General features: G+C 43.7%; 2 protein-coding genes across 5 annotated transcripts in view; one reads left to right on the top strand and one right to left on the bottom strand.

The window, feature by feature from the left end:
• Positions 1-24,511, bottom strand: part of LOC309702178 (uncharacterized protein) — a 240,971-nt gene that overhangs the window by 150,600 nt on the left and 65,860 nt on the right. The window contains exons 2-9 of the mRNA XM_082526662.1: positions 18,670-18,766; positions 17,587-17,712; positions 17,404-17,502; positions 17,221-17,334; positions 15,393-15,471; positions 12,729-12,933; positions 10,777-12,577; positions 5,554-5,727 (exon numbers count right to left, since the gene is read on the bottom strand). Of these exons, the coding sequence (XP_082382788.1) occupies positions 5,554-5,727; positions 10,777-12,577; positions 12,729-12,933; positions 15,393-15,471; positions 17,221-17,334; positions 17,404-17,502; positions 17,587-17,675 (2,561 nt within the window). The 5' untranslated portion in view covers positions 17,676-17,712; positions 18,670-18,766. The remainder of the gene's footprint in view (positions 1-5,553; positions 5,728-10,776; positions 12,578-12,728; positions 12,934-15,392; positions 15,472-17,220; positions 17,335-17,403; positions 17,503-17,586; positions 17,713-18,669; positions 18,767-24,511) is intronic.
• LOC309702173 (protein NLRC3-like) overlaps positions 18,710-24,511 on the top strand; it is a 132,347-nt gene continuing 126,545 nt past the window's right edge. For all 4 annotated transcript variants that reach the window (XM_082526643.1, XM_082526645.1, XM_082526644.1 and 1 more), the window contains exon 1: positions 18,710-18,732. The gene's annotated coding sequence lies outside the window, so the exon portion shown is untranslated. The remainder of the gene's footprint in view (positions 18,733-24,511) is intronic.

Genomic DNA, 24,511 nt, shown 5'->3' with positions numbered 1-24,511 from the left:
AGAAGCTGGTCAGGGACTTCATCTGCTCTGCACTACCCGACTCACTGGACCCTCTACAGTTAGCATACCGCCACAACAGGTCCACTGATGATGCCATAGCCCTGACACTACACACTGCCCTGTCACACCTGGAGAAGAGAGACACGTATGTGAGGATGCTGTTTGTAGATTACAGCTCAGCATTCAATACCATCGTTCCCTCGAAGCTGGACAGGAAACTGCAGGATCTAGGACTGAGCAGCTCCTTCTGCAGCTGGATCCTTAGCTTCCTGTCTGACAGACGCCAAGTGGTCAGACTGGGCAGCATCACCTCATCCCCCATCACACTGAACACTGGTGCTCCACAGGGGTGTGTACTGAGCCCTCTCCTGTACTCACTCTACACCTACGACTGCACAGCCACTAACAGCTCCAACATCATTGTGAAGTTTGCGGACGACACTACAGTGGTGGGTCTTATCACCAACGGTGATGAGACGGCTTACAGGGAGGAGGTCAGCGCCCTGACCCACTGGTGTCAAGACAACCATCTCACCCTCAACGTCGCAAAGACAAAGGAGTTGATAGTGGACTTCCGGAGGTGCAGAGAAGTACACACCCCCATCACCATCAACGGCGCTGCTGTGGAGAGAGTGAGCAGCTTCCGGTTCCTTGGTGTACATCTGGCTGAGGATCTTACGTGGTCAGTACACACAAACAAAACAGTGAAGAAGGCGCAGCAGCACCTCTTCTTTCTCAGGAGACTGAAAAGATTCGGCATGAGCCCCCGCATCCTCAGGACCTTCTATCACTGTGCCATTGAGAGCATCCTCACTGGATGCATCACCACCTGGTATGGCAACAGCACCGCCTACAACTGCAAAGCTCTCCAGCGAGTAGTGCGGTGCACTGAACGGATAATTGGAGGTGAGCTTCCCTCCCTCCAAGACATCTACAGGAAGCGGTGCCTGAGGAAAGCGGGGAGGATCATCAAGGACTCCAGTCACCCCAGCCATAAACTGTTCAGACTGCTTCCATCAGGAAGGAGGTTCTGCAGCATCCGGTCCCGTACCTGCAGACTGAGAGACAGCTTTTTCCACCAGGCCATCAGACTGCTGAACACGTCATAGACACCTCAGCTTCACTACTGGAACTTCAACATTATGCACTACGCACTGTACAGTAATGCCACTGTTTTGCACATGTCTCAACTCTGTATTTCTTTATATATTTTATTTTATTATTTTTTACTATTTAATTTGTAAAAATGTGTACACACACACACACACACACACACGTAGAAAAACATTTAGTATACACATCCAGAAATGCATACACTATTATATATTGTACTGTGATATTATTCTGTTATCATATGTTACCTTATATATGTAATCAAAATAGTTGAAGTATGTTAACTGCTGTAGATCATAGTATACCCTTTAATATAGAGTGTGTGATTAGTATGTAGTTTTAGTTTGCATTATACTTCTGACTTAAAAGAGTGTGAAAATCATTAGATCTATTGGTTTGACCTGTATTACTCAACACTGTTGAATGTCTCACACTGTTTCTTGACATGTTTTACTGCTGAATCATGAAGAGAATGTTGTGTGCAGAGGACCTTGTCCAGATAATAGAAGAAACAGACCACATTCCTTTTGTGAAGAGCAGAAAGACAGGGAGCCGAGGTCATAACTTGGGCGCCGTAAGAGAGAAAGAATGTGAATGTTTAGGCTTTTACGACTAGGTGGGGGCCACTAGAGAGTATAAAAAGCTGTGTAACCCGTCACCACTTTGAGACATGCTGTGACCCTCTGCAGGCAGGTCTCCCCATCATGATGGCTCTAATGCTCATAAGTGTTGAATTGTATGGAAATAAATGATTGTTGATTGAGCATTTATACACCGAGTACTGTCCTTCCTTCAGCCCAAAGATTCAAAGAATTGGGAGATTTCAACAGTACATATATTTATTCGTTTCAGGTTGGCCATTCTTGTATTTTGCTCGTTTGTGTTGTTGTGTTTTGCACATCTCTGTTGCTTGTCAGTGGGCCCCAGGGCAGCTGTGGCTACAATGTAGCTTGCCATCACCAGTGTGTGAATGTGTGTGTGAATGGGTGAATGACTGAATGTAGTGTAAAGCGCTTTGGGGTCCTTAGGGACTAGAAAAGCGCTATACAAATGCAGGCCATTTACCATTTGTGGGGCTCGCACACAAGAATTTCACTCGCATGTGCTGTGCCAGTGTGCCTGGCCTCACATAAAAGTGATTTGATTTGAAAGTTAAGGACACGTAGTAGTGACATATAAAAGCATCAGGAGTGAAAAGAGGGGAGAAGAAAGCAGAGCATCATGGGAAGTCCACCAACAGCCTGAGCCTATAGCAGCATAACTAAGGGATGGTTCAGGGTCACCTGATCCAGCTCTAACTATAAGTTTTATCAAAAAGGAAAGTTTGAAGCTGATCTTCAAAGTAGAGAGGGTGTCTGTCTCCTGAACTCAAACTGGGAGCTGCTGCCACACCCAGTCCAACATAGCCAGGCTTTCTTTGCTGCTTTGACAAAACCTCAAATCCCAGTCAGAGATGATGAGCATCATCACAGTGATGATCATTTCTCTGTAACCCAGGCTTTCTGCTTCAGGATCTGTGCACGCTCACAGAACAAGGAGACCTTTAAACATCATTTCACTAAATGGATGGACTGAGCTCAGCCTACAGATGAACTGGTGCCAGAGATCATAAAGAACATCAAACAGTCAAATTCAACACTTTAATGGAAATATGAGATTAATGCTGCAGACAATCATGAAGCTGCTGAATTCATGAACATCAAGAATGCAGCGAGTGGTAAAATAAAGATCTGACCTCAGTGTGCTCAGTGTTCCTGTCTATTCCTAACATATTCCTAACATGATAGCTGCACTTTAGAGCTCTAAAACTGGAACTGACACATGTTTAAACTCTACATGTTACTCAGTACATTCAGTTCTGACACTCGCCCACAGTCCAACAAAGGAAACATGGAGATCACATCAGTTTGTCACCAAAGTCTAATTATTAGGGCAACTTAACCTGTTATTATCTCGTTGACTCATTAACTGATTAACGTCAGCAATTATTTTAATCACAGTTTTTAAAATCATGATTATTGTGAAAGTGCTCACTGGCTCTGAATATAACAGCCATGGGTCACAGGAGGGATGTTGATCAGTGCTGGCTTGAAATGGGCGTCATTATGCGTCTCAGCCAATGGGAGCATTGAGGGTGGGCCTAATACTACTGCAGCGCTCACATGACCCAGGACAGAAAGAAAGGGGCGGGGACAGAAACATGGAGACAGGTACAGATCTTTGACATGTTCATTTTAAACTGTTCCAGGAGGCAGTGTTGATACAACTAAAGTTATCTGTTGTTGAAGAAGTCGGTCTGAGGAACGTTCTTAGGATCAACAAATGACGGCATGTATGAGCCTCAAGACGCAGCATCACAAGAAGAACACATGAGCTGTAGAAAAAGGAGAGACTACGAAAGCCACGGCGTTACAACATGAACATGCGTCATCAGAGTGTGAACAGGAGGAAGACTCAGCTGAGAACAGTGTGGTGGATACAGAGCAGAGCCCACCATCAGTACAGAGGCCTGTCCATTAGAGTGCTGCTCCAACATGCAGCACATGTACTTGGCCACAGCTGCAACATCTGTACCTGTGAAAGCTTCTTCTCTGTTGCTGCTCATATTGTGCAGAAGAAAATGTCAATGAGCTTGTGAGTCTTAGCAGCTGGCTCGGTGCAGAGGAGGAAGAACATGTCAAGTCAGAGGAAGATAAATGCAGTTCATGTTGTCAACTCAACCTGGACTGTTGAAAGAGTTTTTCTTTGTCTGGTTTCTGACTGAGATTCTCCAAAGGAAATCCAGCACAAACACACACTTCACACACTCAAAGTCCTGCACAGTAAATGAGCTGATGAGCGTTTGTGCTGCTGCCTGATAACAGAACAATAGTTCTGCTGCTTCCTGTTCTGCAAACACACATTTATAAATGTTCACTTGCTGTTGATCAAAGGTATGTTGGTGGCTCTGGACGCTGAGGGAACTTTGTAAAAAACTAGATCAAATGTTAACGTCCTGGCAGAGGCAAAGAACTTTGATTTGATATTTGATTAGATTCATGTTTCAGCTCAGACTGACAGAAATATTTGAACTGCTGCTGTGTTAAAGGGAACACTGCTGTTAGAAAGCACCTGATCTGTTTCTGCACACTGAATGTTGCACTTCTCATACTGCAGTACTATTAAAATAAGTACACAATGCACTACTTTTGAACTCATGATTGAATGTTGCTGTAACAAAACCATTAATGTGATTCAAAGTGTTCATGGTTTCCCAGCACAACAAATGATTGCACAAGTGTGACTGATCCACTTTCTAATGTGTGTGTAGCCCACACTGTGTGTCACTGTGTCACAGGTGAGTCTGTGTGTCCAGGTTCTATGAGGACAACAGGATATAGTGACTGAGTCCAGCAGCTTAAAGTCTGACTCCATCCTGACTCCATAAAAATAAGGCTTTTATGAAAACACTGAATACAAATTGCTGCCTTTAACCCATTCACTGCCATTGACGTCTATAGACGTCAATTGAAAACATACGTTGACTCATGGCTAGCAGTGAATGAGTTAAAAAGACTAAATGTACAGTTCAGTATTGAATACTACATAAAATAAACTATATATAAAGTGTGTCTGAATGGCAGAGATGCAGAAATATGTGCATGTAGCACAGAGCCACGGCTCAGTGTCTGAATGAGTCTCACAGACAACTTTTCTTACTGTTAAAAACCTCGTCATGGCCATTCATGCTGTACAAAGTAATTAGACATGTGTGGGGCGACCGCCTACTGGTGTTGGCCAGAGGGGCCGATGGCGCGATATGGCAGCCTCGCTTCTGTCAGTCTGCCCCCAGGGCAGCTGTGGCTACAACCGTAGCTTGCCTCCACCAGTGTGTGAATGTGAGAGTGAATGAATAGTGGCATTGTAAAGCGCTTTGGGTGCCTTGAAAAGCGCTATATAAATCCAATCCATTATTATTATTATCTACAGAAACATCAGAATCTCAGCTAAAAGTTCACAAAACCACCTCAACAACCACCAAACAGCTGAAACAGCAGGTGAACAGATTACACAAAAAAGATGTAAACACAAATCCCCCTGATCATCTGTTTTTTAAACATGAAGCGTCGTTTTGGACGTTCATTTACTGCTGGTTCAGTGAATTTTGGTTGGACAGTGATGAAACCTGCAGCCTCAGAATCTGTGAGAAGTCTGCTTTCAGCACGCAACAGCATTGTTGTGTTGTGTGGATTCACCTCTGCAAACTCATCACTGTTTTACCATCATGTTTCTACTTAGACAATAACAAAGGAAGCAGTTGCCAGGAACTACTTCCTGTCTTGTTAACATAAGAGTACGTTGCCCTTCAAAACACCTCCACTTCTCCTCTTATTAGAGGACTGCCTTATTATTAATCTGCTAATTCTGGCAGTTGATGAAAGAAAAAATGCTTGATCTCACCTGAGAGTTTCCAGTGTACAACGTGGACTCTTCAGTCCTTCAGACAGAAGCTTCACGCCTGAATCCTTCAGGTTACTGTTACTCAGGTCCAGCTGTCTCAGATTAGAGGTCTGAGAGCTGAGACCTGAGGCCAGAGCTTCACAGCTTCTCTCTGACAGGTCACAGTGACTCAGTCTGAAAAATAACAGATAAACAATTACAAAAATAAAACACTTATGTTGAAGTGTAATGAGATACTATTATATTTAGCAATATTTCATCTTGTTTTGTCAGGAAACTGAGCACTGATGCAGAGCAACATGTGGAGAGAATCAGAGGAGAAGAAGTGAAGAGAGAACAGCAGTAAAACAACACTGAATTGTTCAGTGTGCTTTTGATATCAACAGAATGTGTCAAATTTCTTTATTTTGTATTTGTTTTAGTAGAATTGATGATTATCACTTAGATAACAACCACAGGCCAGGTCTAAATTGCACTTTGGTGACAGTTACACCCAGAAATATTTCAGAAATGTGGACAATTTGTGCTCCATTGTATTCAGTATTGAACAAACTGAGTACCGATGACCACTTAATATTTTTGATATTTTATTTGAGTTGTTCCACCTGATCTGTGTTAACTAGAATAAACATTTAAAAGCTAAAGCTATGATCACATATTTACTTACAGAGCTTTGTTGGAGGCTTTGACCACTGGCAGCAGCCTCAGAAGAGCCTTTTTAAAGGCTCATGTTCTCACTTAGATCATCGATTTCTACTTACATTTCATTCTGGGAAAAATGGGGATTACTTTGAAAATGGGAACTATTTTCCCCAAAAATCAGCCCTGGATTAGTAAATCACTCCAACATGTTCTCAGGCAGAAGAAGCTGTCTTGTTATGAGGGAGAGAAGAAAAGCAGCTAAAATCAGGTGTAAAAGTAAAGCAGAGGATGAGCTGAATGAAGGACACTCAAGGCTGGCTTGGAAAGGAATGAAGTCCATGGTGGGGATGCAGAACAAGGAGCAAAGATGAATGTGATGCTGAATCAGCAGAAGACTTGGACTCATTTGATTCCAGCTTTTTTTTTTATTGGCATTTTAGAATCACTATACAATACCATCAACTTCAGCTATCTTTCAGTACATATATTTTTTCTTTTTTTCTATATTTAAACAACTAAAATATCCATACAATAAGAATGAAAGAAGAAGAAGAAAAGAAAAAGAAGCAAAACAGGAAACAACAAACAACATAAATAAAAAATACATAAGGAAAAAGAAAAAGGAAAGAAAAATAAATAAATAAATAAATATAGGGAGTGTGTTTTTGTTTCCATTAATGTAACTAATTTTTCCTCTAGTCTTCTAGTAGTTAACAAAGTCAAAATGCAAAAGCAAAAACTGGCCTGCGTTTTCTAATGTAGTCCATCCATTTCTTCCATCGTGATACAAACAGGTCCCTCTTGTAGTTCACATCTGCTGTCATTTTCTCCATTCTGTAAATGTCCAGTGTGATGTTCATCCACGTGTTCATAGCTGGGCTCTCTGAAGAAAGCCATTTTTTTGTGATGGCTTTTTTGCCTGCTGCCAGTAAAATATTAAACAAGTATTTATCGTTCTTTGTCCATCCTTCTGGCATAAGTGCAAAACGTAGAGTTTTACTTTCCAAAGGTAAATATCTTCCAAATGTCTCTTTTATTGCTGCATGTATTCCCTTCCAATGAGTTTTAATAACATGACAGTCCCAGAAAATATGATAGTGATTTGCATTTGTATTTCCACAATTTCTCCAGCAAGCGGGAGGGTTACCTTCATAGTGAGATTTTTGGTGAGGTGTAATAAAATATCTTATCAGGCATTTCCACCCAAATTCCCTCCAGCTCTGTGAGCTGCTACATTTCCATTGATATGCCCATATTGTTGTCCATTCTTCCTCCTTTATCTCTATTCCTCCCTCCATTTCCCATTTTGTTTTGATATACAAGGTTGAGTGTAATTTCATATTTGTTAATCCTTTATAGAGGTCACCTATAATACCTCTATTTTTATTTGAACTGCCCTTTTAAAAACGTCTAGCAGCTGTTTACTCAATTCAGCCTTAGCTTTTATCGTTTTATTGACAAAATGCCTCATCTGTAGACATCTATAAAAATCCTGTGTTTCTAATGAATATTTATCTTTCATTTTATCAAAACTAATTAGTCTGCCTTCCTCCATTACCATACATAAAGCTGTTAATCCTTTATATGTCCAATCTTTGAATCTGGTGTCCAATTTATTTGGAGCAAAATGTGTGTCATATGCACACCACTTAAGAACTGCTATATCCTCTTCTAGTTTATATTCTTTTATTACTGTTTCCCAAATTTTAAAAGTCAACTTGATCCATGGATTTTCAATAGTTTTTATTAAATTTTGCAAGCTTCTGTCTGCTATAATAGCTTATATGGGGATGGAGGTCAGACTCTCCTCAATAACTTTCCATTGAGCGTCATATGAAGGATTACATCAGCATATCATAGGCCTTAATTGTGCTGCCCAATAATATTCCCTAAGAGAAGGTAAGCCCCACCCCCTTTTCCTTTGTTAAGTTGTAAGGTTTTAAATCTAATTCGGGGCCTTTTTCCTTGCAAAATTTTATCCCATTCATTAAACTGTTTCTGGTTAATTTCTATTGGTAATGTTTGAAATAAATATAATAATTTAGGAAAAATATTAATTTTAATTGAGTCTATTCTCGAATATAAACTTAAATATGGAATTAGATCCCATCTCGCTGTATGTTCCTTAATTTTTTTCTGTATTGGTAAATAATTTCGTTCTAATAGTTCTGTAAGATCCTTAGGTATTATGACTCCTAGATATTTAAAGTACTCTGTTTGCCATGCTAATTGATACTTATTTTTAATTTCTTCTGATGGAATATAGTTGTACTTAAGCAATTGTGTTTTACTCATATTAACCCTATATCCAGATAGTCGACCAAAGTATTCAAATGATTGCATTAATTTAGGTAAAGAGTTTAATGGTTGACCCAAAAATATTAAAATATCATCTGCATAGCAGGCTAATTTATGCTCCTTTTCATGGATATTAATACCTTCTACTTCTTTATTTTGTCTTATATATTGAGCCAATGGTTCCAGATATAACGCAAATAATAATGGTGAGCACGCACAGCCCTGCCTTGTTCCTCTTTGCAGCTTAATACTATTTCATAGGTAGCCATTAATTTTAATCCTTGCCGTAGGGTTATCATAAAGTGCCTGTATTGTCTTAATTATATTTTCGTGAAAGCCAAATGTATGCAAGACTCGGTAAAGAAAGTTCCAATTAACTGAATCGAATGATTTTTCTGCATCGATACTGATTACCATTGCTTCTATTTTATTCTTTTGAATATGATTAATAATTTGTAATGTCCGTCGTACATTATCTTGTATTTGGCGCTCTCGAATAAAACCTGTTTGATCATTATGAATTAGATTAGGTAAGAACTTTTCTAATCGTCGAGCCATGATAGATGTAAACAGCTTGTAATCTGTGTTAAGAACAGATATTGGTCTATATGACGCACATTCTAATTTATCCTTGTTTTCTTTTGGGATGGCAGAGATAATTGCTTCTTTCCAGCTAGCAGCACGGACATTCACAGCAGCAAAGGGTTCTTGCTGATCTGAGCTGGCTTGGCCCTGGCTTATTGAAGATTAAAGAAAGCGGAATCAGCTGTTCAAACCCCCACAAGGCTGCCCGCTGTGACTGAAACAATGGACGAGTCGTGACTTCTCAAAATGGGCTCATTGAACGCAGCACGGATAAGATCTTGAAGAAGCTCATGGCGGTCATGAGTTCTCAGACTTTGCTCTTTGAGTGCAAAACTGATAACCTCTCGGAGAAGCTTGTGGCTCTCCAACGCGAGATTGAGAGACGAGTGACGGACTGTTAGATCAGCTGTGAAATTGACATGCAGTTGTTCGCACCAAGAAGTGAGGAGAATAACACACAGGAAATGGTCTTGGGCAGACTCAAACCAGGCCCTGGAGTCACGACTCTAACCTTCAGTGCATGGGTCACCTGTTCAGCCAGGTAAGCTACAGCAGTCAGCAGTGTGTGAGTTAATTTGAAGACAATGATGACTATAAGTCAGGTAAAAAAAAATACTATCATCAACCAACAAGGGGAAAACAGTGAGCTTGAATGACCAAGCTTTGACCAAGGGTGGCTCACTCCTCGGTCTTCTTGCACAAGGAGTGAACCACCCTGCATGGCCATCAATGTGGTGCAACCAAGGCCATCATACAGTACAGGCCATCCAAGCTGATTTTAACTTTTCCTCCCAGATACCACCTTAGAAATCATCTAGATTAGGATATGTTGGCTGTTCTAGATCCAATCACAACAAACAGAGCTGTTGTGTGTCCAAGGTGAACAGGAAGAATATATACATGCATAAAGTCAATAAAGTCAGAAGGTTTGCTTTAGACTGTGCTGCAGTTTATCATCAAAGACTACCAAACAGGCACCATGCTGCCAACAAATGGCATCAAGTCTGACGTTAGTTTACTTTTTTTGTTCTTTTTTTAAATCAAGATTACATTTTATAGCAACCACAGCACAGATGACCAGGGAAGGTGTGCTTGAGGGGATATAGCTACAACAGCTGGTTTCAGACTGAAGATGAACTGAGGTGCTGCACCCAAGTCTGCAGGTTCAGGGAGGGACAAACATCTGCTACAACCAGATTGGAGTGAGAGGAGAGAGCAGGCCAACAACAACAAAGAAACAACAAACACACTGTGGAAGACCGAAGCAGAGTTTAGTTTAAAGTGGAACTAAGGATGTTTCTCTGGCTGCCAGGATTCACTGAGTAATTCAAATGCTTTCTTTAATGCAGGAGCCACCATGCATGTAAAAGCAAGTGTTTCACCAACATTTGTGACTAAAATAGACCTGCAGTAGAAATGTATCTAGGAGCATGCATGTGAATATGAAGTATCACAACATCAGGCACATGCAGCCTAAGTGTTTAAACAAAGACTGATAACATAACAGCAGCAGTGATGATCAGAGTTTATGGTGAATCCAGCGTCTTGAGTTCTGGAGGCATCAAAGAGGTCACAGTTGTATTGGAGAAATCCCAAAACTTTAGGATACAATTTCATACAAAGACCGAAAGCCTGGTGAAATAAATTACTGACACAGTTGGATGTTAAAAGTAAAGACATGAGTACAAATGTACTCACAGAGCTTTGTTGGAGGCTTTGACCACTGGCAGCAGCCTCAGAAGAGCCTCCTCTGAAGCAGAGTATTTCTTCAGGTCAAACACATCCAGATCTTCTTCTGATGACAGTAAGATGAAGACCAGAGCTGACCACTGAGCAGGAGACAGTTCATCTGTGGAGAGACGTCCTGATCTCAGGGACTGTTGGATCTCCTCCACTAGAGAACGATCATTCAGTTCATTCAGACAGTGGATCAGATTGATGCTTTTCTCTGCAGACAGATTCTCACTGAGCTTCTCCTTGATGTACTGGACTGTTTCCTGATTGGTCTGTGAGCTACTTCCTGTTTGTGTCAACAGACCTCGTAGGAGAGTCTGATTGGTCTGCAGTGAAAGACCCAGGAGGAAGCGGAGGAACAAGTCCAGGTGTCCATTTGGACTCTGTAAGGCCTTGTTCACAGCACTCTGGTGGAGAGATTGTAGGTTTGGTTTGCTAATTAACTTAGACAACATCAAGATTCTCTGTTGTTGTTCCATCAGATTGAGTCCAGAGTTGATGAAGCTCAGATGGACATGAAGAGCAGCCAGAAACTCCTGAACACTCAGATGGATGAAGCAGAACACCTTGTCCTGGTACAGTCCGCTCTCCTCTTTAAAGATCTGTGTGAACACTCCTGAGTACACTGAGGCTTCTCTGATATCGATGCCACACTCTGTCAGGTCTGATTCATAGAAGATCAGGTTTCCTTTCTGCAGCTGATCAAAAGCCAGTTTTCCCAGAGATTTAATGATCTTCCTGTTCTTTTTATTCCAGTGTGGATCTGTCTCAGCTCCTCCATCATACTTGACCTTCTTCACTTTGGCCTGAACCACCAGGAAGTGGATGTACATCTCAGTCAGGGTGTTGGGCAGCTGTCCTCCCTCTCTGGTTTCCAGCACATCCTCCAGAACTGTAGCAGTGATCCAGCAGAAGACTGGGATGTGGCACATGATGTGGAGGCTTCGTGATGTCTTGATGTGGGAGATGATGCTGCTGGCCTGCTTCTTATCTCTGAATCTCTTCCTGAAGTACTCCTCCTTCTGTGGGTCAGTGAACCCTCTCACCTCTGTCACCATGCCAACACAGTCAGGAGGGATCTGATTGGCTGCTGCAGGTCGTGTGGTTATCCAGAGGCGAGCCGAGGGAAGCAGTTTCCCCCTGATGAGGTTTATCAGCAGCACATCCACTGAGGTGGACTTTCTAGGGTCAGTTAGGATTGTAGTTTTGTGGAAGTCCAGAGGAAGTCGACACTCATCCAGACCATCAAAGATGAACACAACCTGGAAGTCTTCAAAGCTGCAGATTCCTGCTTCTTTGGTTTCAGTAAAGAAGTGATGAACAAGTCCCACCAAGCTGAACTTTTCCTCTTTCAGCACATTCAGCTCTCTGAAAGTGAATGGAAATATGAACTGGATGTCCTGGTTGGCTTTGTCTTCAGCCCAGTCCAGGCTGTATTTCTGTGTTAAGACTGTTTTCCCAATGCCAGCCACTCCCTTTGTCAGCACTGTTCTGATTGGTTCATCTCTTCCAGGTGAGGCTTTAAAGATGTCTTCTTGTCTGATGGTTGTTTCTGGTCTGTCTGGTTTCCTGGATGCTGTTTCAATCTGTCTGACCTCATGTTCATCATTGACCTCTGCAGTCCCTCCCTCTGTGATGTAGAGCTCTGTGTAGATCTGATTCAGAAGGGTTGGGTTTCCTGCTTTAGCGATGCCCTCAAACACACACTGGAACTTCTTCTTCAGCTTAGACTTAAGTTTACGATGACAAACAGCAGCTGGAAGTTCTGAATAATAATAATAAAAATACAACTTTAACAATCATATTTTACAAAATGATGATGACAATTTCTGACCCACTGAGAAATGACTGAACACACTGGTGTCACAAGTCTCTCATTTATCCAGCAGCTTAAATCTTTAGATAAATCCTCTTACTGCTCTTCAGACGGTCAGCCAGCTCCTCCTGCTTCATTCTCCTCAGGAAGTCCACTGTGATCTTCACAAATGCCTCTCTGCTGCTGCTCCTCTGCTCATCATCCTCCCTCTGAAACTCCAAGCACTGGGGCTCATTTGGATTCAGAGCCTTCTGGATCTTCTTCAGCTCGTTCTTCACAAAAGTGATGATGTTGTCCTCCAGCAGCTGGAACAGAATACTTTATGAATGACCCACCACTCTGAACTTTAGTCCACACAACATCCACTTCTTTACGATCAAGGGGCATATCATCCACGAACTCTTTACCAATTATAGGTTTGACTTTATCTGATTAACTGAGACTTTGTCCACAACTCCATGATCCCAAAAAGTTGATTCTGTTCATATGAATGCAGTGATTTCAGTGGGAGAAACATTTCACTGGTGTTCAGAGCTGAACTACCAACAGGTTGATGATCAAAGCCAGAAACTTGGAGATGTTTCAGGTGACTGAGTTGATCGTACAGACAACTGGTCTTAAAGGTTCACTCTGTTTACACATACAGATCAGTATTTAAGGTTTGACTCTCATCATCCACTGGAGCACAAACTGGGCGTCATCAGGACACTACAACACAGAACAAATACCATCCCCACAGACACAGCAGCCAACGAAGCAGAACTTCACATCAAGAAGGTCCTGAGTAAATGTGAACGCTGGTTTGAGGGCGGAGTCAAGGAGGCCATTTATGTGAAAAGGAAAGACCATCTCTGAATGGAGGAGGGGCCTAAGGGTACATTTGTCACCATCTTACATGCTGTGATTGCAGCCATTCCCCAGCTCTCTGTGAACTGGACTCATGACCATTGATCAACAACCATTGATCAATGGTCCTGACAATATGCGTACCAATGATCAATGAACTGACCTCCCAGCCCATTGTTCCTTCAGTGGGCTGGTTTCAGTCATACAAATGTCCTGTTTATGAGATTGAAACCTGCAGTCAGCTGAGACTGAAGAAGTCACCTGATGATGATGAAACGTTTCTCCCTCTGAAAACATCCAGATGAACAGAATCAAGCTTTTTGGGATTTACGTACCTGGATGATTGAGCATCAAGACACAACTCTGTGACTTTTCTCAGATGAATAAATCCTCTCCTCCAGCTTTGTTTACATCTACCAGCCCTGTGGCGCTGCCCAGGGACAATAATCTATGTGAGAGGTGGAAAGTCATACAGGTGTCTGCTCCTGCCTTCAGTTATTTTATCTACTGTGTGTCAACTGGCTGAACCTACTGCAACTGTCTACTGTCTCCCTAAACTCAACAATGACTTAGTGATCTATCCATTCTCTGACCAAAGACATCCTGCTGCAGGAGGTTAACATAGCAGCCAATGATGATCCCACTCACTGTGAACAACACATTTGGACCTGATTTGCTGCTCTGGTTTACACGTGAACTTCCACTGCTGCTGTCACCAACTTGAGAAGCTCTACAGAAAAACTGGACTTGTCCATAAAAATCATAAACTACATTACAAGGACAGCATTGCTCAATCAACTCTAATTACTACTGACATGTTATCTCTTCTAACTAAGGTACAGACACTCAAACTTGCTGCTTTCAGTGAGAAGTCAAATGTCTGAATATGAGCTGGAAGCCACTGAGAGTCCTCCTCCTTCCCGTGGGGTTTACTTCCTCTACTACTTTCACTATAAACACGCCCCTTTCATGCACCTGCAGAGGGCCACCAGCAGATGGAGCTGTCTTAAACAAATCCACTTGGATAGTTAGCTGTAGATGATTTTCTCAGTATGACTGTAGGACTTTGAGTTATTCTTTAGATTTATTTAAACTCTTATATTGTGCACAAGTGTTGAGCGACCCATAATTTCTCTGTACTTTTCATAAGAGCAGCCAGACTTTCAGCTGGTTTTTCTTTGCTCTGCAGGTTTTATGAAGGTGTGTCAAAGTTGTTCTTTGGACATTGGCTGCTTTTTAAATCATTTTCAGTCCTCGTACAGGAACATTCTTCAAGCTAAATCCAAGTGTGTTAGACCAGAGTTAACCTGATAGATATGTGTGGGTGTGTAACTCTTAGAAGCTGATTGGCTGCTTTTTATGGGGGCTGGGTCTTTGGAAAGTGTTTTAGTAACACACCCTGAACTGCACACTTTAACAAACAACATGAGATTTTAACTGTAATGTAAAACTCATGTGATTCACTGTTATTAAGCACAAACACATCTATGGCCCTGTTTCCATTAGTAGCTGCTCAGATCGACTCGCCACGACTGGACTGGATCCACTGGTTTCCATTACAGTTGAGGACCACCTAATGTGGTCGTCTCAATACAGCCGAGTGTCAGCTCACATCATTAGTAAGTGCTAATGCTGCTAATTTCCATCATATTTGTCATTTATTGCTCAAAGTTTTTGAAGAAACAGTTATTCAGCTTCATTCCCACTGATCTCGACTACAAACTGTTTCACTTTGGTTTTTGTTTAAAGCCTCGATGTTTAAAACGTTTCCCTGTGATCACATTTGCACCGTCTGAATTCAAAGTTTGTTTCTTTTGGTCATTTAGTCCACAGAGTCCTTGGTGTTCTGAAAGGGACCTATAAATAAATGCATTATTATTAATATTAATAATAAAGTAGTTGTTGTACATGTACAGACCATAAATGTGGAGTCCAGCTGTGTTTGATGCTGCTGGGCAGACTGACCACTGGGACCCTCTGAGCTCTGCTGGTCCACTCTGTGGAGGAACCATGGACACACACACGAAGCCACTTTCATTATTAAAATGTGAATTTAGCCTCTAACAGCTGTGTTCAGTCAGTGTTTCTGCTTCCCTGTGTCTGACGTATGTGCTTCTGAAAGAACCGTTAAAAATTCCCGTAAACACTTTTAACCCTTTAAAACCGATCCACAGCCTGGTTCTGACCAAAGCTTCCCTCGTTAGCGAGTTGAGGACCGGTTGAAGATTTTCTGTCGTGTTTTTCGTTCTTCATGAGGAATAAGTCTCTAAACTAGTGGGGCCTGTGGAAACACAGACTCAACAAAATGACTGTTACAGGGTCAAAGGTCAGGGTTCAAACACAGGACTGTGTTTCACTGTTTCAGCATCAACACTGTGGAACAAACTTGCTGTCAATGTGAGATCAGCACAGTCAGTAAGGTGTAGTAACTCCTCTGGATGAATCCTGCACTCCTCCTGATCTGTCACAGTGATCCAGCTGTCTGCAGATTCATCACTGTGGTCGGCCTGCCGCCACCAGCAGCTGGATCGCCGCTGCCGCCACCAGCAGCTGGATCGCCGCTGCCACCACCAGCAGCTGGAACGCCGCTGCCGCCACCAGCAGCTGGAACGCCGCTTCCGCCATCAGCAGCTGGATCTCCGCTGCTACCACCAGCAGCTGGAACGCCGCTGCCAACAGCAGCTGGATCGCCGCTGCCATCAGCAGCAGCTGGATCGCCGCTGTCACCAGCAGCTGGATCGCCGCTGTCACCAGCAGCAGCTGGATCGCCGCTGTCACCAGCAGCTGGATCGCCGCTGCCAACAGCAGCTGGATCGCCGCTGCCAACAGCAGCTGGATCGCCGCTGCCATCAGCAGCTGGAACGCCGCTGCCAACAGCAGCTGGATCGCCGCTGCCATCAGCAGCAGCTGGATCGCCGCTGCCACCAGCAGCTGGATCGCCGCTGCCACCAGCAGCTGGATCGCCGCTGCCATCAGCAGCTGGATCGCTGCTTCATGTTTGAAAGGAGCTTTCTTTATCAGTCACTTCATTAAAGGAAGAAGAAGCTCATCAGATCCTGTCTGTGTGACACTGAAGGTGAGATTAATGAAAGTGTGTGAGCCACTAACAGTGTGATATCATTGATATATAAACTCACAGGAAAAGAGGAAACACACTCGTATAAATGTGTGAATGAGGCGAGTATCAAACTGCTCAGAGGAGAAAAGCTCCATATAAGAACCATTACTCCCAGTATTATTCCAAACTGGTCCAGCCTATAAAGATGAACTCTGTGTGAACAGCTGACCTGTGTCATGTGACCAAGAACACAAAGATGATCTACTGTCAGATCAGGACACGTCACAGTTACTGTTTAACAGCACACTGCAACATTCACACGTTCATCTAACAAACTGATCATTAGCAGCTGCATGTTCACACGTTTCACTTTGATTCACTACAGATTCAGCAGACAGAAAGAAGCTGATGAGGAAACAACAGTTCAGTTCATTTCTGTCCTGGGTGATGAAAACAGCAGCACTGCTGAGGAGCAGGAAGTGGGGATCAGACTGAGTGAAGAGTTTCAGGACAGAGAGTTTGAGAACATCTCCTCTTCCTAAAAATCATCTCTGAGTATCTGCTGTGTTTGTGGAAACGCTCCAACACACAGCGCTGCACATATGAACATGTGTGTGAAACAGAGCTGACATTAAACATGATGGAGGATTTATTCACACACACACAACAACATTTACACACACATTACCTCTCTGCAGGACGACACACGCCTGATTTAAAGTAAATATCAGCATGTTTAGACCAGTCACTCTGTAAGGACACAGAGCTGGGTCGAGGTCCAGGTTTGAGTCTCTGATGGATCCTGAAAAAGTTATAAATCTTCAGTAAAATTCTCATCACATATCAGCTGATATTATTGGTATTAGCTTACCTTTTCTCAGCTGACTGTCTTTGCTCAAATATCTTAATGGCATCTTTGACTGAGTTACTTTCATAAGACACAGAGCTGGGTGGAGGTCCAGGCTGGTTCCTGTGAATAATGATGGAGCAGTGATGTGAGTGCTGAGCTGTGACATGGAGAAGAGTCATGGACAGTTAGAGATGGTCATCTCACCTCTGAGCTTTGGTCTGGCTCTCATGTTCCCCACACAGAGTGCTTTTAGAGGGAGGGGCTCCCTCCTCTCTGTCCTCACACTGATCCATGCTGCTCGATTCACATCAGCTCACACACACTTTCTACCTGCAGAGGAAACACAAATCATTCATGTGCACATCAGCTGAAATCCTCCTTTCATCATGTGTGCTGTCCAAATATCAGCTGCTTCTTTCCTGCTTCATCTCAGTGTCAGCTGGATGCAGTCAGACAGCAGTGTGAGGCAGAGGAAGCTGCCATCAGCTGCTCTGCTATCAGTCCACTAGATGGAGCCTGAAGCACACACGATGCATTCACGGACACACACTGATTCACTGTGACTGGAAGCTTCAGTCAGTCCAACACGTGTGAACAACATTTTAAACATTTCAGCTGATCCAGGATTCAAAGAGGATCAGCAGAGTTAAAGCTTCACACTAATTCTTGCTGCTGAGTTTGCAGAGAACTGCACACACACTGATTCACTGCTAATGAGAAGCTTCTTCCATCCAGTAATTCATCATCCATCAGCTCTGCTGCTGCTCTCAGTCCTGGACTCTGATCACAAACTAAAAGCAGCTTTTTAACTCGTGTCTGTAAGAACTCTTAGTGTTAGCTTAGCGTTAGCTTAGCGTTAGCATGCTGTGTGCTAGCTTAGCGTCAGAGCTCTGCAGGTGTCTCGTGTGTAAATATTAATCACAGTGACAGTAAAGGAGGTAAAGGGCTGTGACGTCATCACGTACGCTGCGTCCTCTGTGGGCTCTGAGTGAACTCAAAGTACAAACTACAAGTACACAAACACGAACGTAGCTCAGAGTGGCGGACACACTCGGCCTCGTTGGTCCAGCTGTGAGTCCGTTACCGTGAACTATGGAGCGGCAGATTTGTGCTGAACTAAGCTGCACACAGCTGATGTTAGCCAGGAAACATTACACACTGACTTTAATGGAGAGACCGGAAATACAAACACACACAGTTTGTTGTGTGAAGAAATCAAACACGAGCTGAACAAACAGTAAAGTTCCTAAAGACAAACTGTTAAAGGAGGAAACAAAGCAAACTTACAGTTTCTTCACACACCAACAACAAGCTCCACTCCACACCTGGACACTAAACACGGACACACAGGTGAGCTGCTTCCTGGAAGGAGGCGGGACTCCACCTGAAACTCAGCACAGGTGGGAGGGGCTCAGCTCTGTGTGTGCTGATGTGTTAACTTTAAAAATATGCCGTCTGACTGCTCAGACTGAGTCAGAGTAAAGTTCACATGCTGACGTGTGGAGACATGAAACCTTGTTGTAGCTGCAGGTGTGAACACACTGATCCCAGATCAGCTCTGCTGTATTTGTAACATGAACATTTCTGCTGCAAAGCTTCAAATGTTCAGCATGTTTCTCTGTTTCCAGTCTATAGATCCAGTCACACTTTCTACCTTCACCTGTGCAGTAAAGACTGAGAGCAGAGCTGAAAGCAAGCGTCCAATCAGTGAGCAGCATCAACACCTGAGCTTCATTCAGACTCTGTTATTGAAGATGTTGTTGGTACAAAGTTCATCTGCTGCTCACATGAATCCATGAAAGATTTATTTCACTGATGTTTCTTCAAAGCTCATTTCAACCTGTTGAAGTCATGAATGAAAGTGCAGACTGAGAGTGGATCACATGATGTTTGAGGTGTGTCATGTGACATGTTCAGTATTGTCACACATGTCTAGATTGTCCCTGATATCATAACTGCTCAAACACTGATGATTATATTTGAAGAATTATTCCTGATGGCAGCAAAGTTTGAATGGAGCTCTCAGGGCTGTGTTCTTTCTCCTCTGCTCTTCTCCCTGTACACCAACTGCTGCACCTCCACCCACCAGTCTGTCAAGCTAATCAAGTTTGCAGATGACACCACCGTTATTGGGCTCATCTCGGACGGGGATGAGTCTGCCTACAGGAGGGAAGTTGAACGTCTGGTGTCCTGGTGCAGCCACAACAACCTGGTGCTAAATGCCCAGAAGACAGTGGAGATTATTGTGGACTTCAGGAAGCACACAGCCCCACTCCCCCCCATCATCCTGACTGACACCCCCATCACCTCTGTGGACTCATTCCGCTTCCTGGGTACCACCATCACCCAGGACCTGAAGTGGGAGCCCACCATCACCTCCGTCATCAAGAAAGCCCAGCAGAGGATGTACTTCCTGAGGCAGCTGAAGAAATTCAACCTGCCAACACGGACGATGATGCAGTTCTACACTGCAATCATCGAGTCCATCCTCACCTCCTCCATCACCGTGTGGTACGCTGGAGCCACTATCAGGGACAAACAGAGACTGCAGCGTGTTGTGCGCTCTGCTGAGAAGGTGATTGGCTGCAGACTCCCATCTCTGCAGGACCTGTACACCTCCAGGACACTGCGGCGTGCAGCCCGGATCTCAGCTGACCCTTCTCACCCTGGACACAGTCTGTTTGACCTGCTCCCCTCAGGCAGGAGGCTCCGGTCCATTCGCACCAAACCTCTCGCCATAAGAACAGTTTCTTCCCCTCTGCTGTCGGACACATGAACAATAACCACATGACTGTCCCCGCCATTAACACATGACCCTACGCTGTGTCACTGCATCATTCCATGTTTGGCACTGATCACCACCTGCACTCATGTATATATCTTTCTACGTAGCACTCTTAAATTCTTATTCTCATGTATATATCTCATGTATATCTCATGCACATATCTTTCTACGTAGCACTTTTAATTCTTATTCCTACTTTATTTTTTCATGTCTATTTAAGTGCTATTTATGACACTATGTTTGCACTGAAGCACCGCAGCAATTTCCTAATGTTGTAAACCTGCTCAACATTTGGCAATAAACCCCTTTCTGATTTCTGATTTCTGATTTTCTGTCTATGCTGATTTGTCGCCCTCTGGAGGTCAAAGCACAAACTGCATGATGTCACTGTAACCACCACAGAGACAGGAAGTGTTTTTATGACTGAAACACTGAAATGATGCTAACGGCTGTCGTTAGGCTCACTGACAGCAGTGCTGATGTGTTCATGTCAAACACTGGCTCAGGTCAGACTCCTTCATCCTTCTCCAGCGTGAGGCTGCCCTCAGACCCACAGGAGCTCTGACCTTTGACCTCCTGACCCTAACCATTTTAGTCTTGTTGCATCTTTAAATGCAAATCCATCCAAACTGTAGCCGAGCAAAAGAAGCTGGAAGCTGTTCTATGAATGATGTTGTCGAAGGAGCTTGGAAAGAAAAGCGTCTGGACTTCTTTAAGTTGCTTGAAGAGGGACATGGACGTCTTAACGCCCACTCACATCCTGGGACATTTGATCACAGGAAATCACATGATAGCGTGGGGCTAGATCTCACAATGGGTTCACCCAAAACCTTGGCTGATTGAGACCCACACCCGTTTTCACACCTTGGCTCGTGTGATTAGGTAGAGGATCAACAGGGGCTCCGTGTCCCTGAATTTAAACTGAATCTAAACACACCATGCACAATAGAATAGAATAGAATAGAATAGAATAGAATAGAATAGAATAGAATAGAATAATCCTTTAATTGTCCCACAAGGGGAAATTTGGTTGTAACAGCAGCCAAAAAGACAAATATACAAACAAACAGTACACAGGACACAGAGCAGAAACATACACAATTTTTCTTACATACTTACATTAAGGACAATGGTTATTATAATAGTTAAATTATTGCAGTTACAGTGCTGACGTAAACATCTATGTTTGTTGGGAGCAGTTCTGATTGTACAGTCTGACAGCTGCAGGGAGGAAGGACCTGCAGAAACGCTCCTTCATGCATCGAGGATGCAGCAGTCTGTCACTGAAGCAGCTCTGCAGTTCAGCAACATCTACATGCATGGGGTGGGAGACTCTGTCCATCAGAGATGTTATTTTGGCCAGAGTCCTTCTGTCTCCACCACCTGCACTGGGTCCAGGGTGCATCTCAGAACAGAGCTGGCCTTCCTGATGAGTTTATCCAACCTCTTCCTCTCAGCTGCCGATAAACTGCTGCTCCAACATACCACACTGTAAAAAATGACAGATGCCACCACAGAGTCATAGAAGGTCTTTAAAAGCGCTCCCTGGACTCCAAATGACCTCAGCCGCCTCAGCAGGTAGAGTCTGCTCTGACCCTTCCTGTAAAGAGCATCACTGTTGTGGCTCCAGTCCAGTTTATTATTCAGGTGAACACCCAGGTACCTATAAGAGTCCACTATCTCAATGTCCACTCCCTGGATGTTCACCAGTGTCAGTGTGGTGGGTCTGCGTCTCCGGAAGTCCACCACCAACTCCTTGGTTTTCCCGGCGTTGATCAGCAGGTGGTTCTGCTGACACCAGTCAACAAAGTCCAGAGTCCACTGTCTGTACTCTGAGTCGTCCTCACCTGTGATGAGACGACTATGGCAGAGTTGTCAGAGAACTTCTGTAGGTGGCAGCGTGGGGAGTTGATGGAGAAGTCTGCAGTGTAGAGGGTGAAGAGGAACGGTGCCAGCACAGTTCCCTGTGGGGCCCCCGTACTGCAGACCAGCGTGTCAGAGACAGCCCTGTGTCCTCACATACTGTGGACGTTCTGTGAGGTGGTCCAGTGTCCACTGGGACATGTGGTGGTCCACTCCTGATAGCTCCAGCTTGTCTCTCAGAAGTCGTGGCTGGATGGTGTTGAAAGCACTGGAGAAATCAAAGAACATGATCCTCACAGTGCTTCCAGGCTTCTCCAGGTGAGTCAGAGCTCGGTGCAGGAGGTAGATGATGGCGTCCTCCACCCCGATGCCAGGCTGGTAAGCAAACTGCAGCGGATCCAATGAAGACCTAACCAGGGGGCGCAGATGGTTTAGAACCAACCTCTCGAGGGTCTTCATCAATCAGTCAATCAATCAATCAATCAGTCTTCATTTATAAAGCACTTTTCATACAAAAAATGTAGCACAAAGTCCTTTACATAAAAGCAGCCCACCCCACCCTCCAACTCACTCCCCACACTCTCATTAACATAAACTATGTGAATGCACACATATCCCCCCCCCCCCACACACACACACACACACACACACATACACACACGCGCACACTTAAAGAGTAAAAATTGGGCTGGGCTCGCATGAGCCAAGTGAGGAAACACTATAACAGGGAGCCGTCTGCACCGGGAGCCGGTCACAGACCGCAGCCTCCAGGCTGGGCACACAGCAGGAGGGAGGCAAAGGAGCCCCCCAGCCAGGCTGAGAGGACCCCAGAGACCCAGCAGCCACGGTCGATCACAGCCCCGGTGCAGAGAGCGCCCTCCGAGGAAACACTGGAGATATGACACAATAGGATATATACAAGGTAAAATGATAAAACAAATAAGAACAGGATACAATATAAATATAAATAGAGTAAGAAGATTAAAAAATGAATAAGAATAAAATCAATAAATATTAGGTAAAGCCTAAATTAATAATAGAATAACAGGATAGAATAAATAAGCATAAAATAAATAAACGCTAAGTAAAAGCTAAATTAAAAAGGTGGTCTTGAGCCTGTTCTTGAAAACATGTACGTTCTCTGCGGCCCTGAGCTCCTCCGGCAGGCTGTTCCACAGACGAGGACCATACCACTGAAAAGCTGCCTCTCCGTGAGTATGTGTCCTGACTTTAGGGACAATCAAAAGGCCAGTACCAGAGGACCTCAGGGTCCGCGAGGGTTCGTATGGTAAAAGCAGATCTGAGAGATAAGAAGGCCCAAGACCATTAAGACATTTAAAAACCAATAAAAGAACTTTAAAATCGATCCTGAAACACACGGGGAGCCAGTGCAGCGATTCTAAAACCGGTGTAATGTGGGCCCGCCCTCTGGTCTTCGTCAGCACACGAGCTGCCGAGTTTTGCAAGAGTTGTAAAGTTGAAATATTCTTCTTAGGAAGACCAGAGAGCAGGGCAGTAATCAATGCGACTGGTAATAAAAGCATGCATCAGCATCTCCGTGTTGGCCCGAGAGAGAATAGGGCGGACTCTGGCTATATTTTTTAGATGATAAAATCCAATTTTGGTTACATGTTTAACATGTGGGATAAAACCAAGCTCAGAGTCAAAAATAACACCCAGGTTTTTCACTTGTAGCGAAGGACATAGTGAAAATGCCTCTAATTTAGACACGAGTTTCTCTCTCTGAGCCTCAGGACCGACGATTAAAACTTCAGTCTTGTCCTGGTTAAGCTGTAAAAAGTTTTCTGCCATCCAAGATCGTATATCCAAGATACAGTTAAAAAGGGCATCCATTGGTCTGGTGTCATCAGGAGACACGGAGATGTACAGCTGCGTGTCATCAGCGTAACTGTGGACGTTCACTCCATGCCTCCTGATGACACTGCCGAGAGGGAGCATATACAAATTAAAAAGTACAGGGCCTAGAACCGACCCTTGAGGCACACCACATGTCATTCTATGGATCTTAGAGGAGCATGTATCCATACTCACCATAAAAGATCTGTCAGAGAGATAGGAAGTGAACCAGTTGTGTACAGCACCAGAGAGGCCCACCATGTGTTTCAGTCTGTTTAAAAGAATAGCGTGGTCTACTGTATCAAAGGCTGCGCTTAGATCCAGTAGCACCAGGACTGAGAGCTTTTGGGAGTCCCAGTTACATCTAAGATCATTTAAAACCTTTAGGAGAGCCGTCTCTGTGCTGTGGTTCACCCTAAATCCAGACTGGAGTATCTCCAGGATCTGTCTATCATTGAGAAAATCAGTAATCTGAGTAAAAACAAGTTTTTCTAAGACTTTACTTAAAAATGGTAAGTTGGATACAGGTCTGTAGTTATTAAAATCATTACAATCCAAATTGCTCTTCTTCAGAAGGGGCCTCACCACCGCCGTTTTAAAGGCAGCAGGGAAGACACCCAACTG

Source organism: Aulonocara stuartgranti (genome assembly GCF_965226115.1).
Source record: "Aulonocara stuartgranti genome assembly, chromosome: 3".
NCBI lineage: Eukaryota > Metazoa > Chordata > Actinopteri > Cichliformes > Cichlidae > Aulonocara > Aulonocara stuartgranti.
Note: the sequence above shows the minus strand (reverse complement) of the source record. Positions and strands in the feature narration are given on the sequence as shown.